Here is a 15,172-nt window from a genome sequence, read left to right on the forward strand (position 1 = left end):
TATTAACTTGGTACTCATGCACATATGTCATAAAGTGTAATTTTGAGTGCAAGCAGTTAAAACTAAGTGAGACGAGACAAAGTATCAAAGACTAACGTTTATTTTTCATTTTTGCAGACACAAATATTGTTTGCTCAGCCAGAGATGATGAAACTAAGAAGTACACAGCGGAAGGAAATCGTCCCTAGATTAAGATGGTGGAAACAGCCGCCACACTAGATGCAGCCGTGTGTTTAACATTATAAATTTGGAGACTCCTAATTTTAATGTTTAGTGATATTCTCATTGCATAGCTAGTGAATTCAGCAACAAATTGAATATTGTTGATTAACGTTTTCACTATCGCTGAACCTGTACCCTATAGAGATATTCATAAATGTAATTGAGGTTTTTTGCTTCGATGAAGACCTCATCATTTCTCGTCAATTCATTATTACAATATCGCAATGACATAATTTATAAATGTTTAATTGGCATTATCGTTACATTAGTTGTATAATAACAACATTTTTGCAATTGAATGAATGCTTTATTTGACCAAGTGCTTCACAGTATATACAATAATAACAATAAAAAAGAAAAGGTAAGTCAAAACAAAAAAGAAAGAACATTGTAGTATTGTACAATCTGGTGGGGACCATGAAAATAGTTGACTAGGACTAGTCGAGATCATGGCCCCTGACTATACTAATACTTATTCATTACAAGCTTAAGTGTGATGGAGGATTGATACATACATTTTAATGCAGATTCAGTAAATGATGTTCCAATGCGGACTTGAAAACGTGTCTACTTGACAACTGTTTGAAATAGCCAGGCAGGGAATTCCAGTGTTTCACAGCTCCATATCAAATATGATGTTGTGAAATTGTCAATTTTGAGCTTGGAAATTAAAAGAAAATAAAATGGAGAATACTGCTGTGAATGATAATGTTAAATAGTGAAGCTGAGAATTGTATGAGTTTAGCAGGCCGAGTAGTAGAAAGCGAAGTAGAATGATTTTAGAGACAAAAAAATCGAGTTGCAAAATTGAAAATAGAATAGTAATACAGAAAGTCGAGAGGAACTTGGAGTCTTAAAAAATTGAATTCATAATAGAAATAATCGCATGCAGTAATTTTTGCATCGATTGAACACAGTACACAAAGTGCCCGGTCAAAGTCTCTGAACATTGCTAGCATCGGCAAAAAGTATGTCGAATCTTTCCGTGTCGCCTAAAATCCATGTTTTACATAGTATTCTTCAAACATCCATTGGCAGAAGAGGCACTGGTCGAACACCCATCGACACTGATATGTAACGATGTATTTCATGGCATGTAGAGTGTTGCAGAGGATATCCGCCTACACGTGTGGCAATATTTGCTATCATTTAATAATTAACTTGTCAAAATCTTCCACTTGTTTCCTTTTGTTTACTTGTAGGTAATTAACAAGACAATAGAATAATAATGATTTTGATGTAGCAGTCTGAGAGATGATGAAGCATGGTATCTACATGTACAGTAGAAGGAGTTGCTATAACATATAAATGCAAATAACCAATGTATGTAACAATCACACTCTCAAATACACGTAAAAAAGAAAACACGTGAAAGCATGTAACATCTGTACACAAGACAAAAACCACTTTAATGTTACAGACTTGTACAGAATACTCTCTGAATATATCTCAACATCCTGTAGCTGGCTATTTTCCAATGGGTGAACCGTTAATTATGGTGAAGAATCCGGGCAGCTCATACGTTGGTTAGCAAAAAAATATCGAAAAGTACCAGTACAATGGAAGTCTTTCATTTTCGAGGTGAATAATAGCTTATAAAGCATCAATATATTTTCGTTTTGGCAAAAACATATCACACTAGTCGATAGCCTCAGCCGTGCAAGCGCGCAGCCGTCATGTGTCGAGGGTCACCGCGCTGGTCATCCCCGTTGCACTAAGTACGCTGCAGCGCTGAGCTTGCCACAGTTAGCTACGAGGCTATTAAAACGTGTGACGAAGAGGAGTGTCTTAAATACATCTTTATTCAAAGTCCATCTACTACCAACAGTTAACTGTCACTTTTTAAAAATTAAATAGCTTCACGAGCTTATTGGCTCAACCTAGTGGGATAGTATCTTACTATATAAATCTAATTAACAATGATACTGTTTTACAAATACTCAGCAATTCTAACTTGCGTTCCCATGACAAAAGTCACTGGTATTGACAAAGCTATAAAGAAAAACAAAACAAAAAACAAAACAAAAAACAACATAATCGTTGGGATGCGGATATGTCGTGTTAATTATTATTAATTAGTTGTTAATTGCTTAATTTATAACTCGTTTGCTGCAAACACAAACCGATTACAGCTTCTGACTGTATGAAAGGCGTACTTTGAACTTGCTGTTCACTGGTATGTCTGTGCCGTACGTGAAGTTCAGGTTTGCAATGGCCACTTTTAGTGTTGACTCAATATGAGGTTCGAGAAACTTACATTGTACACTGGTGTCAAGAACGATATTTCAACACTATTTCCCTTGACCGACATTTAAGGGTTTTATACGATAAAGCTTTATCGATAATAGTCTAAAGTGTGTGATATGACCTGGCGGCTTGGTCACCCTTCGTACAAACAAGGGCCGAAGGTCACTGGTTAATGCTTGACATGAATATCGGGTCGAAAACACGACTCATTCACAATTGTACTCCCAAACCTGCAACATGCTTTTTACTCGATTCGCGGTATTTCTGGCGGTGAGTTCTTACTGTGCGGCGGTCGATCCGCTGGTAGAAATCAGATCTGGAATTCTACTCGGTACGTCAGTGGAGTTCTCACATAATGATGTCGATGTCAAGCGAACTGTAAATGTGTTCAAGGGGATACCGTACGCCGAGCCACCGGTCGGTGAACTGAGATTCCGACCACCTCAGTCTAAAGTTTCGTGGGAGGGAGAATACAACGCCACCTACTACAGATCGATATGCATTCAACCTCCCAACCCCTTCCTCCCCATAGAGGGAAAACAAGAGGAAGATTGCCTGTTTCTGAATGTGTACGCTCCACAGACAACAACGGTAAGTACAACAGCCTGACAGATGTAGCACGCTTTGTGCGCCGTAGAATTTCAAGCAATGGCGTAGTGTTGACAAGTTTGTATATTGGTGTAAATTTCAATGTATGGTCAGTGTTAGAGCAACGGTGGAAATCTGTGGAGAAGCACATAGATTTACTTGACAACATTGACCTCAAATGATGATGCACAGGGAAGACACGTGATGGTACGATGGGTGGTCGGATGAAACAGTTGTTTGGATTGCATAGAGGTCAAGAGCAGTGACCGGAAACAATGAAAGATAGGACATGTCAGTTATTGACATAGATGAGATGTCTCCGGTCTATGAGTCTGTCAATTTCGTGCCCTTATCTTGGATACGTTGATCAATTTTACCCACTGACAGTCACTGTGATTCAAATGGACGAATGCACATCAAGGTCAAGGTGTCTGACTTACTTCTCTCTCATCATATGAATTGGGCAATGGAGAATGGGGACAGCATCAAAATAGATGGGTCAGCTTGGCATTACAATACTTCAATGTATTGGGGTAGAAAATTCTGAGAGACTCGTTAAAGTGGTGAAGTCTGTAACTATTTCCAGATCGAACAACTTTATTACACATTCCCATAAGTTTGCAAACGATGATCAGTGTACATCTCATTACCGATGCAGATTACTTCAAATTTACCAAAAGACAAATATGTAACACAAACCAAATGATGCATCACTTGAATAAACAAAATAAAAATAAATAAACAAGTACAGCACAAAATAAATGATAATTTAATAAATAAATGACGTAATTAATTATCATAGTCGCACTTAAACTCATTGTTTCGCTGTCCGTTAAAAATTTAATCATCATTTTGTTCGCCAATCTATAACTGATTCATCAAATTTTCAACTATGTCTAATTAATATTTTGCAGCAATCGAGAAAGTTGCCTGTCATGGTTTGGATTCACGGGGGCGCTCTTGTCGTTGGTAGTGGTTCAGGCGACTTTTACGATGGCACAGTATTGGCTGCTGTTGGTGACGTAGTTGTTGTCATATTTAATTACAGGCTTGGAGCCCTTGGTTTCTTCTTAACAGGTAGGTACCACCATTGAGGTAGACCCCGCCTCTGGGACAGATATTTGGACTTTCCAACTTTTCCAACGTTTTTCTGATCTGCCACATGTGGGGGCTCATTTTGAAGCCCTTTGAGTAAGAAAAATATTTTAACGTTTTTTTTTTGAAAATCGAAAATTTATTTTTCCCCATGGAGTTAACACATGGATGGCGGCCATTTTGAATTTCAAATATCGGTAAATCTTTGGTTATTTGTTTCTCTAGTACCGAAATTTGCACGGCGACCTCTAATTTTTATCGTTGATTTTGACGTGAATAGTTGAAAGATTCCTTGAGGAAAGTTTGATCGGAGGAGGTTTAAGTCTTTGACTTTCTAGACGCATACAACCTTAGCATGTTGAAGCTGCACATTGGAAGACATCTTGTGAAAGCATACTTGCGATTGTCTTAACAGAAAAAGCATTATTCAAAAAGACCTTGGTAAAAAACCACTAAAACATAGAAAAAAACAACATAAAATTTAAGGCAATCCCGAAGAAGTGAAAGACATGCAGATTAGTGAAAAAAAATACTGTAGCGTAGACAAAATATGGGTGATAAAACAGGAGAGACAGAACAAAAAATCTACTAACCACTGGTTTAATTCTATTTCCACATTTCAGTGTACATTCACAAATATTCTGCAATTTTCGATTGTTATATTACGCAGGCGACGAGCATGCCATCGGTAACTATGGATTGTACGACCAGATTGCTGCGTTACAATGGGTTCAAACAAATATTGAAGGTAAGAGTGAGATTGGTTGGAAATGAAGCGACTGATTACAAGGATGGTAGAGTTAACTAACCCGTGTTCATAACGATGATGATTATAATGATGATGATAATGTTGGTATATATTGATAATAACAGTGACAGTTATCATGAAGACAAAGTTACAATTGATGCATTTTTCCGTCAGATTTATTTGTAAAGAAATGTGTTTACGTATTTTTTGGCAATTTGTTCAGGGATCTGCAAGAAAACCATCGTCTAATGTCTTCTCAAAAAGAGTAAAGCCCTCCTCATAATATTTTTCTCAACAGCCTTTGGCGGTGATTCAAGCAAAGTGACAGTATTTGGTGAAAGTGCTGGGTCGATCAGCGCAGAATTTCTTCTGTTATCACCACTGACGGATGGACTATTCCAGAGGGCAATTTTGCAGGTAATTATGAAATTACAGAGTCGATTGCACTTGATATGAAAATTTAGCAAAAAATGTCGATCTTTCCGATTTGCTATGATCGAAATGATGGATGTAACATACATTTGTTCATATTCTAATGGGCAGTCATCATTGGCTGTCTAATTTGCCTTGTAAAAATGATGTAATTATGCTTTCTGTCATATGACAACCAATGCATTATTATTTATATCTCACGACACATACGGTCACCGCAAAGTATGAAATATCGTGCGTTTCAAAGCACCTTCAAACCTGATAGCATGTTTCGTGTGCTTTGTGCAATATCGTGTGTTCCATTTGATGAGGATTCCATGTTATGGGTGTCTATATACTTCAGACATACAGGCGATCTGAAAATACGCTATTGCTCACGTAAATATTAAAGGCATGCCACAATGACGCAGGAAAATAGCGAAATTCCAAAATTTGAAAATTTGCGAGAGTGTTTGAGATACAACTGAATGGAAGTTCCCCCAATAAAACATTTTCAGCAGAGACCCTTCGCATATTACTCCTGTATATAATCAGTTCTGAGGCTCCCTGTTGAATTTAAAATCAGGTGAGAGGACCGGGGGCGGGGATGGAGTGAAGGTAAGAATTTTTCGAAATAGAGATGTTTCCTACTCACCATTTCCTAAAATTGGATTTATCATTTCATGCAGAGTGGTACGGCAACAATGGCTGGTTTTACAGGCAGCGATTCAGCTTTTCACAACACCATTGCACACGGTCTTGGGAAAATTGTCGGGTGTGAGAAAGACACTTCAGAGGAATTGGTCGCATGTCTCCGCTCTGTCGAAGCTGATGATTTTCGGAATTCCAGTGATATGTCATTGGTAAGGACAAGTTTATTTGGCTTTAATTCGAAAATATTGGTGAACCATGTAAAATGCAAAAATAAACCTAAAACTACGAAAAAGCAAGACACCCATCATTTCATTTTTTTTTACTGAGACCCCTCCACACGTTGTAGAGTTCAGAAGCACTCACGCTCGCGCATTCACTATCACACATCGCACACAAACTTATCGAAGCAATGAATATACATCGCTTAGTCTGGGCGAAAAATAGCCTAGGGGACAACTCTGTCCACCAGCAGAGCTATCAACCCAGGGTAGAAAATACGTTTTTTTCGAACCCACAACCTACGGTATCAGTCACTTAGCGGAGAAGCAACGGCAGAAGTAGATGATAAAAATGACAATGTTTGCCTATATTTTGATCTAAATAATCCTGATGATTTCAGATATATACGATCAAAATCATACGATATCGTTGTACTTCTAGCAGCGCGCAGTTTTGCCCTTAAGTGGTTACAAGAATGCACCGCGCGAAATAATCTTTTGTCGCCACATACTCGCGTGTGATATGTACGTTTTTATCTCCATCGCGATTTCGCCACTTACAGCACAAAGGGTGGTTAATTCGCCTTGCCATTAGCCGAGTTTTACAAAGTGTAAGGCAACTTTGTGATGGCGAATTCTTCGAAATAATTGTTTCTCATGACGAGCCTTGAAAAGTAAGCAAAATGAAAGTTAAGTAAAGTCAAACCGCTCCTGAGTTGTAGAATTTGAACTTGGATCGTCATCCATAAATTACAATGACTGGCATGATGGCGAGTGTTCAACAAGGGATGGGCGCGTAAACTCTTTCGTTTTATCAGTGAACTCTTTTCGGCGATTATCACGATGTGTATTGTACATTCAACTAATGAGTATAACAATTGTTTGCATTCTCGCGTGATCTTGTTTGGGTATTTATTATTTTCTACCACATCTCCAGGAGTAGGGTTAAAGAAAAATTAGCCTAGTTTATCAGAAGAGCAGCATTTTTGCCATATACTCGCCTCGAAAACAGCTTCTCTCAAATAATTAATGTAAATACTATACATGACGCTAGACGCCGCCGCTTTGTAAGCTTCCGTATTATCTTCCACCCGAAAAATATATTTCTCACAGAAAATGCTATTTTTATTGTGATGACTTGCTTCATTGTTGCTGGAAATCTCTTAATTGTTGCCATTGTTCAAAGAGATGAAGTTTTAAAGTCATTAAATCCTGTAATTTGTCACAGGGCTTGATTGCTAATGTTACTGGGCTTGGTGAAGAGCTGACTGGTCTTCCGTTTCCACCGTTTGTGGATGACAAACTGATCAAACAACACCCTGTAGATACCATTCGCGAAAAGGCGTTCACCAAAACGAACGTTGATATCATGATTGGAGCAATGGCCGCTGAGGGCGCAGTCTTCTTACCCATGGCTATGTCTCACATGCTTAACGAGTCTGAAATCTCCTTGAACAGAAGTGAGTATGAAGCGATGTATCCCATGTTCTTGACAGGACCAGTGAAGCAGAACATAGTTGGTATTAGCGCCACCAAACTCATATACATGAACTGGGAAGACGCTGACCTCCAAGACAGCGATTATATAGACTCCCTCGTTCAGATGATAGGTGACGAGAATTTCATTTGTCCCATGGATCTATCAGCACGAGCTTACGTGCAATCTGGCGCCAAGGTGTACCTCTATCACGTGACTCACACACCGGCAAATTCAATATGAATTCATATTCAATAATTCATACAAGCCCATCTAGAAAAAGCTGTCCTTACTTGTTTTGCAAATATAATTAGATCTGGTAGTCAACTCGAGAAAGATATCGCAGAAAGGCAACTGAGTCTAAAAAATCCCACAGACACCAGTTGGTACAGCCTAGTAAGGAGATTATCTTGGAAATATGGATTACCTTCACCATATCAAATTCTACAGTGTATACCAAAAAAGACTCGTTGGAAAACGCAAGTTAGTACAGCAGTGAATTCATATTGGGAACAGAAATGGAAGGAGCAGATAAGTGAGAAATCATCTTTAAAATTCATTAATCCACTGACAATCAAGATTGGAAAGCCACATCATATATGGACATCAGTACGTCATAATTCTCAAGATATTCAACGGGCAACTATCAAAGCTAGACTTCTAACTGGAACATACATACTTAGAACAAATCAAGCTGTGTTTAACCAATTTGCAATTGACCCTACATGTAAACTCTGTGGAGACGAACCAGAAAACAGAGAACACTTCATTGCTAAATGTGCAAGTCTACAACCATTAAGGATTACATACTCTAGACAGCTTCAAGACATTTTAACTGATGACATTTGGAATAGGATTGCTCATAACCCGGAACAGTTCACCCAATTAACCCTTGACCCATCTGCGCTATACCATGTGACGGTTTGGACATTGTCAACAGGATTGAACTTATGAGCAGAGAGTACATTTTTAAATTACACAACAGAAGATCAAAGTTGCTGAGTGGACCAGAGACTTGAGGGCTGCCCCATTCTCCAAATTTTTAACTAGTTCGTCTTGTTTTTTCTTTGTTGTGATGTGACTTTTTGTCTCGTTTTAACTACAAGATTACTGGAGTTACCAGGTGCTGCGAAAAATCAACGCAGGGATTTACGAAGATACAATACAATATGGCGGATTAAGTGGATGGGACCGGCACATGCTGAGGATATCCCGTTCGTATTTGGATGGCATTTCTTTCATGGTGCGAACTGGACAATGCCTCCTGAGGAAGTGGAAATGTCATTGAGTATAATGAAATATTGGAGTAACTTTGCAAAGACAGGGTAAATTATCAACGTTTTCTGCAACGATCTTAGTGATTCTTCAAGAAAAAGTTGTGCTCATCAAAATGAGAGTATATTTACCAAACGTGAAACGAAGGTTGTTCTTTTCTAAGAATTGTTATTATGATTTGGTAAAATGTTATATATAGTACTATCAAGTACTATTAAGTTTTTACTCTTTCCGACTGTCGTGTAATTTACATGTAGTGGTTCAATGTAATGCTTTTCTACAATAGCACTCCATCATCCATCAACATTAATAACACTGGGAGATATTTTCAATTGACTATTTCTAGGCTTGAGTTCATATATCATGTATCACCGTCCCCTGATTCTTTGTCACAGTTGAAACCATTAAAATGATGAGGGAGTGGCATTGACTTGTCGCTCTGCTTTTGTGTCGTCAGTACTATTCGTACATCATAGAATGTAAAAAGGCAATATTAATCGGTGTGTGTATAATAGCTAAGTCCATGGACCAAATACATTAATATCTGTGTTCTACTATAGTAATGGATTGTTTGTTTCTTTTTTACTAACATCAGCAATCCCAATTGTCAAAGCGATGATGAGACACATTCTCAAGGAGACACTGAGCGTGAATGGCCACTGTTTCAAGTACCTGGATTAGCGTACAAGGAACTGTCTTTGAAGATGGAAACCAAACGAGCATTGAAATCCAAAGAGTGTGCATTCTGGAATGATTTCGTTCCAAAGTTGCTGGACGAATATGGTATGCATAGACTCAAAAATTCATTTTGAGAGAATTTTAAGGCCGTTTATGTAATCAACCCTAAAAGAATTTACAATATAATGGCACGTTACAGGATTGCAACATGTCAAATTTTTTAAATGATCCACTGTGCCCTTTCAGGTTTTATTGGTGACGGAATATGAAATCGAACGTCGTTAAAGATTCCCGCCTTTGTTATATTTCTTTCCTTCACAATCACAATTAGCGGTTTGCAATAGATAATACTGAGATACACTTTTTCTGCAAATGACCCCAAATATTGTTTGGTAGGCTAAGTGAAGTTAAATCTTTGCATCGGATCACCGAATTAAAAAAAATCGTTTTTACTTTTCTGTTTGCGTCCAGGATCTGTCGGCAAATGTTTAGGGAATGAAGACGAAGAGAAGAAGTACACTGAAGAAAGACATTAGCCCTGGCAGTGTGTCTGAAGTACTTGTAAACAATAATAAGGAGTTAGTTTGCAAAATAATTGATGGGCTCTTGTATTTACTTTGTAGACTGCAATTTGTTCTATCGATAGTACTGAATGCCTATGATAGAGCTTTAATTTCTGATGACAAGAAATCTACCACACTTTAGTGTACTGCTACTGTTTACTATAGACATTCCATATGCAATGTTTTAAATACGATTCGAACAAATTTGGGATAATTGGATGGTGAAGTAATGTCAATTTCAGCTACAAATGTAACCTCATCTGCTTTTCTTTTTACGGTACACATTTGTTTTTATGAGTAATTTGTAATATTACAACATTAAACTATAGGGCACCTAACATTTTTGAGAAATTTGAAAAATATGAAGATCCAATTATCCCAAATTAGTTTGAATCGTGTTTTTATTTTAAGTGAGCACTCTTTTAGCAAGTGAATTTTCCGAAGTAATGCATTGCGGCGATATGATTAGAAATAAAGGGCGTGCTGACTGATATAGCATTAAATCAGAAAACCTTCCTTTCACTGGAAACTTGAAGTGACTGAAGTAATCTCGTAATAATAAAGCTAAAATCACGAAGGCGTTTCAAAAAACCGCAAGTTTTCAAACGTCAATAGAATTTACCAATTTCATTACATCGACAGTGTAAATGTAGACTTATAAATGGAAGTTTGCAACGTTAACGTGAAACGTATTCTATGTCCGATATAAAGGTATACTTAATTATCATTAGAGCACTGTGTACTCAAACTTGCAACATATTCTAGAAAAAGTATCATTTACTTTCCTAAATACGTATTTCACTGCCATGTTTTATTGCATTATCTACTGTATATCTACTGTATATGTATTTTACTCAATTATTATGTAACATTCTTCGTTCATTATCTAAATGTTGTGTAATATGTCTTTGGAAGACAGGCATTAAATTTTTTGTGGAACCTTCCATCCTCAATCAAGGGTATTCTTATGCCTGATACTAAACTGCCCATCATCTGAAAAAAATCCAAATTAAGGTAGATCGCGATTCGGGGGCAGAAATTAGGGCTTTTAAATCTTATAAATTCTTTTCTGATCTACCACTTGTCGGGGAAGGCTCATTTTAAAGGTCGTGGTGAACGAAAATTTTCACTGCCTTGGTTTTTCGAAAATAAAAATTTTATTTTTCCCGTACAGTTAACAAAGGTATGGAGGCCATTTTGAATTTCAAATATCTGGAAATCCTAGGTAATTGGTCTGTCTAGTACCAAATTTTAACGGTGACCCCCCTCCCCCCCGACTTTCATTCTTGTTTTGGTAAGAGAATGTTAGCAAGTTTCATTGAAGAAAGCGTGAGCAAAAGTTTACGTTTTTCACTTTCGAGACGCATATACCTTAATGAAAAAATCGCATATCAAGTCTAAAAATATTCGAGCAGTTATTCCACACGATATGAATTTCAAACAGATCGTCTTAAGACGGGATGTGCAGATATCTATCTCTTAGTTCTTACTTGCACTGAAAAACAAAATACGATGCGATAATATCCGAGTCAGACATCGGGAACTTCGTAACCGTACAAATACTGATCGTGGTGATAATCAGATATTCATACAACTTATCATTTGCTGATTATGTACCCTGTATCGTCAAAATCAGACTGCGTGACGAGAACATGGATCATACTAGTCCTTGCCCAAAAATGTAATTAGAGGGCGTATGTCGAACAAACCGTATCCCCAGGGAAATCATTTTATGACAAATACCCAGTCATCTGACTGGAAAAGAGCGCAATGAGCTACAGAGAATTCAGATCTGCCTCCCTCAAAATAACAGGACCCCTTACCTTCTCAAAGAATTTAGAAGATATGATAAAAATTGTGATGACCCTTTCATGGCATTGCTAGAGGAAATATTATAACATTTTTTTGATATTGCAATTTTGTTGTTTATGTGTATAAAAGATACCTGTAAAGTAACTCTTGACTAGCTTTTTACAATTTTTCTGTGATTATGTTCCCTGTACAAAATACATTGCATTGCTATACTTTGTACGAAAGACCCAGTACTTTGTTTGTCAATGCAACTTGTCAGTGTACCACGGGTATAATTATTGTTGACAACTAAATTCGATTCTCGACGTAATTTTGATCACCAACACCAGCGATGAATGCAGGACACAGATATTCAGTCAATCCAGACAAGCTGCTGTGTACTGGGTATTTCAGTTGGCTTTGGAAAGTACTGCTACAAAGTATTGCTAACAAATGTAACAGAACCCTGAAAAACAGTTGTCACATGTTACAGTTACTGGGCATTTAATCAGATTTGAAATGGGAGCCTATGTTTTAAGGTGAAGTACTACGAATAACGTCAAAATTAGGTTGTGGTGTCATTTTCTTGAAACTTTGCACAAATATTCTTGGAAGTTGTGCAAGTGCAAAAGTGAAATAAAAAATGGGGGTCACCACGCTCGTTTCCATGGAAAGGGACGTTAAAATGGCGTCGTTAGAAATAAATAAAAATGGTACAATTCACTTAAACTAAAGAAAGCAATTATAAAACGCTTAGCAAATGAGTTAATTTTAATAAATACCAAGATTTAAGATCATATCTATCGAATGTATAGCTGTCATGATGTTTGTAAAGAAATTTTAACATAAGTATCGATTACAAAATGACGATATCGAAATTATATCACTACATAATTTTCGAACTTTCTTCCTGTCGCTTTGAATGGTGTCATTTTGACCAAACTTTGCGAATAAAATCCTGATATAATACCATTTAGCTTACACTTTTAATAAAAGGGTGTCACCACGCTACTTTTTACAATATCTCCAGGTAAATGGGTAATGTGCGCAATGTAAATGAGAGAGAAATGTTAATTTTTCGCTCATATTGAATAAAAACCAGCTTCCTAGGGGTCAAAATATGACAAGGTTATAGGTCACATGTATTTCTAAGAGACTTGGTCAAAAATTAGGTAAAAACGCAATTCAACAATGACAGGGGATGTTAAATACATGCTCTTCAAAATAACCCATTTGCGGCAGGCTGGAGTTAAATCTGCGCAGAAACGTTCTAAAGCGTGTGCGCGTCCGAATTCGTCGCCCTTTACCTGAATTGAGCATCATGCAGACAAGCCAAGACTCTAGAAGAAGAAGATTAGAGAACTCAGTACTCCTTATGGTAGCAATCGTCTCGTGACGTCATTGGTTGCCTTGGCGACAAATCATGGAAACATGTTTATTTTAAATTGTACTTCAAACTTCTGCCCCGCTAAAAACCGATTCTTTCTTAACGCACGTTACAAGGTGACTGATTAGCCGGTATGACATCAGTGACAGACAGCAGAAACATGAAATATAATTTCTTGCGGTTCGATAGCATACAGAGAAATTTATGTCTTCGCGCTACATGAGTCTGACGCGTGGCATGATAAACGATGTGTAGGCTGGGCAACGGAGCTATTAGTGGAAAGTTAGGAATTAGATATTCAGTCTAGCCAAACACTTCAGCAGCCTACAGACGGGTTCGTCCAAGTTATCATCAAAATCGGAATCATTTTTCGCGCTGATAACTATCCTCAGTGATGGCAACTCGCAATACCCAGAATAACAAGAACAATAGTGGCTCTTTCCGAGGAAGAAGTGCACAAAAGAATTTCCAACTCGATGGAAAGAGTGTCGAGCCAACTGCTGCAAGATTTGGACAAACTAGTAAAATAGAGGATCTTGGCGATGGCAAATCAACTTCAGGAAACACAAGCGGCCAACTCTTCAAATCAGCTAGAAGCAATGAGGGCGATGGAGTGGGTTGAAGAATCACCATTTAAAAAGAAAGGCAATGAATTGCAGTACAAGCATAACGAGCAAGTAATTGACCACCTGGAAAGCACAGTTAAAGCAATTAAATAGAAGACTCGAAATATCTCCAGGCGAAAGATAAAATTGTGGAAGGTATTACGTCGATCAAACATAGACAAAAACTAATCAAGCTGGCAGACATGTCCAAGAACGGATGTAAAACTGTAGATGAGTAGGTCGCCCACGAGTTAGCTTCAGATGATGAAGATAACAAGAAAATACAAAAGGTAGAATACCGGGCTGGACAAAAACTGAAGGAACAGCGACGTGGCAAAGCGAGGGCCTATGAGGATCATCGACCCGGCGGTGCGAGCAGCTGCACTGCTCAGGCAAGCGATAAAGAACGACACATTACTGAGAAGTCGGGTGTTTGCTATGGATGCGGAAAAGTCGGTCATTGGAGATACGAATATTAATGTCGAATCAAATCTGTGGCGGGAGGAGAATCGGTGCAAAAGATAAGTACCGGTTATTGTTATTTTAATGAGAATGTACGTCAAAATCCGTATGGTGATATGACTGAGAAAATCACTTTATCCGGTATATTTGAGCGAGAAAGTAGTGCATGAATGGAATGCAACGAAGTGATAATTTCAGAAGGTGGCAGTGTAGCATAAAAGCTGCCACCTCTGGCTGATCCATCATTAATGAATGAATGGAGAGGAACGTAATTCATTTATTAGAATGACAGTATGGAGAAGACTTTGTATGCACCGTTCGAGTTTGCTGACAACGTTTTATGCATTTTCCTTCACCGATGAGGGCGCTTTCAATCAAGCTAAACAGAAGTTTTCGCATCGACGAAAACACGAGTCGTCTTCAGGGAATTTCAAATACTTTTTGATAAAGATTGAATTTTGATAAACTGCGGTTTTGTTTAAAGGCGTTTTGGTAATATTTTCTTTGGTTTCCGTCCTTCGACAACCCCGTAACTAGAGTTGTGTCACGTGGTAATTTTCCCTCCAGTCTTTGAATGTAAGATCACACACTGGAATATCCCGTTCTCGATTGTTCTCATTCAACGTCTACTAAATAATTAGTTAACAGTATTGCACTATCTCCTTTCTGCTTCTCGTAAGATCTGTACGATCTTAAACCAAAACCTTCACAAGCCTTGACCACGTGAGGGAAGCTTCAAGAAAAATCTCTA

The 15,172-nt window shown here is 37.8% G+C and overlaps 2 protein-coding genes across 2 annotated transcripts; both read left to right on the forward strand.

Moving 5' to 3' along the window:
- Positions 1–2,706: 2,706 nt before the first annotated feature.
- On the forward strand, positions 2,707–7,903 carry LOC139129363 (carboxylesterase 1E-like). Its single transcript, XM_070694997.1, has 6 exons — positions 2,707–3,060; positions 3,972–4,134; positions 4,823–4,900; positions 5,199–5,317; positions 6,001–6,174; positions 7,412–7,903. The coding sequence occupies exons 1-6, from the start codon at positions 2,707–2,709 to the stop codon at positions 7,901–7,903; spliced, it is 1,380 nt and encodes a 459-aa protein (XP_070551098.1).
- A 974-nt stretch (positions 7,904–8,877) lies between these two features.
- On the forward strand, positions 8,878–10,207 carry LOC139127033 (acetylcholinesterase-like). The gene is made up of 3 exons (XM_070692962.1): positions 8,878–8,985; positions 9,531–9,718; positions 10,085–10,207. The coding sequence occupies exons 1-3, from the start codon at positions 8,918–8,920 to the stop codon at positions 10,147–10,149; spliced, it is 321 nt and encodes a 106-aa protein (XP_070549063.1). The 5' UTR covers positions 8,878–8,917; the 3' UTR covers positions 10,150–10,207.
- The last annotated feature ends 4,965 nt before the right edge of the window (positions 10,208–15,172 follow it).

Source organism: Ptychodera flava, chromosome 3, assembly GCF_041260155.1.
Source record: "Ptychodera flava strain L36383 chromosome 3, AS_Pfla_20210202, whole genome shotgun sequence".
NCBI lineage: Eukaryota > Metazoa > Hemichordata > Enteropneusta > Ptychoderidae > Ptychodera > Ptychodera flava.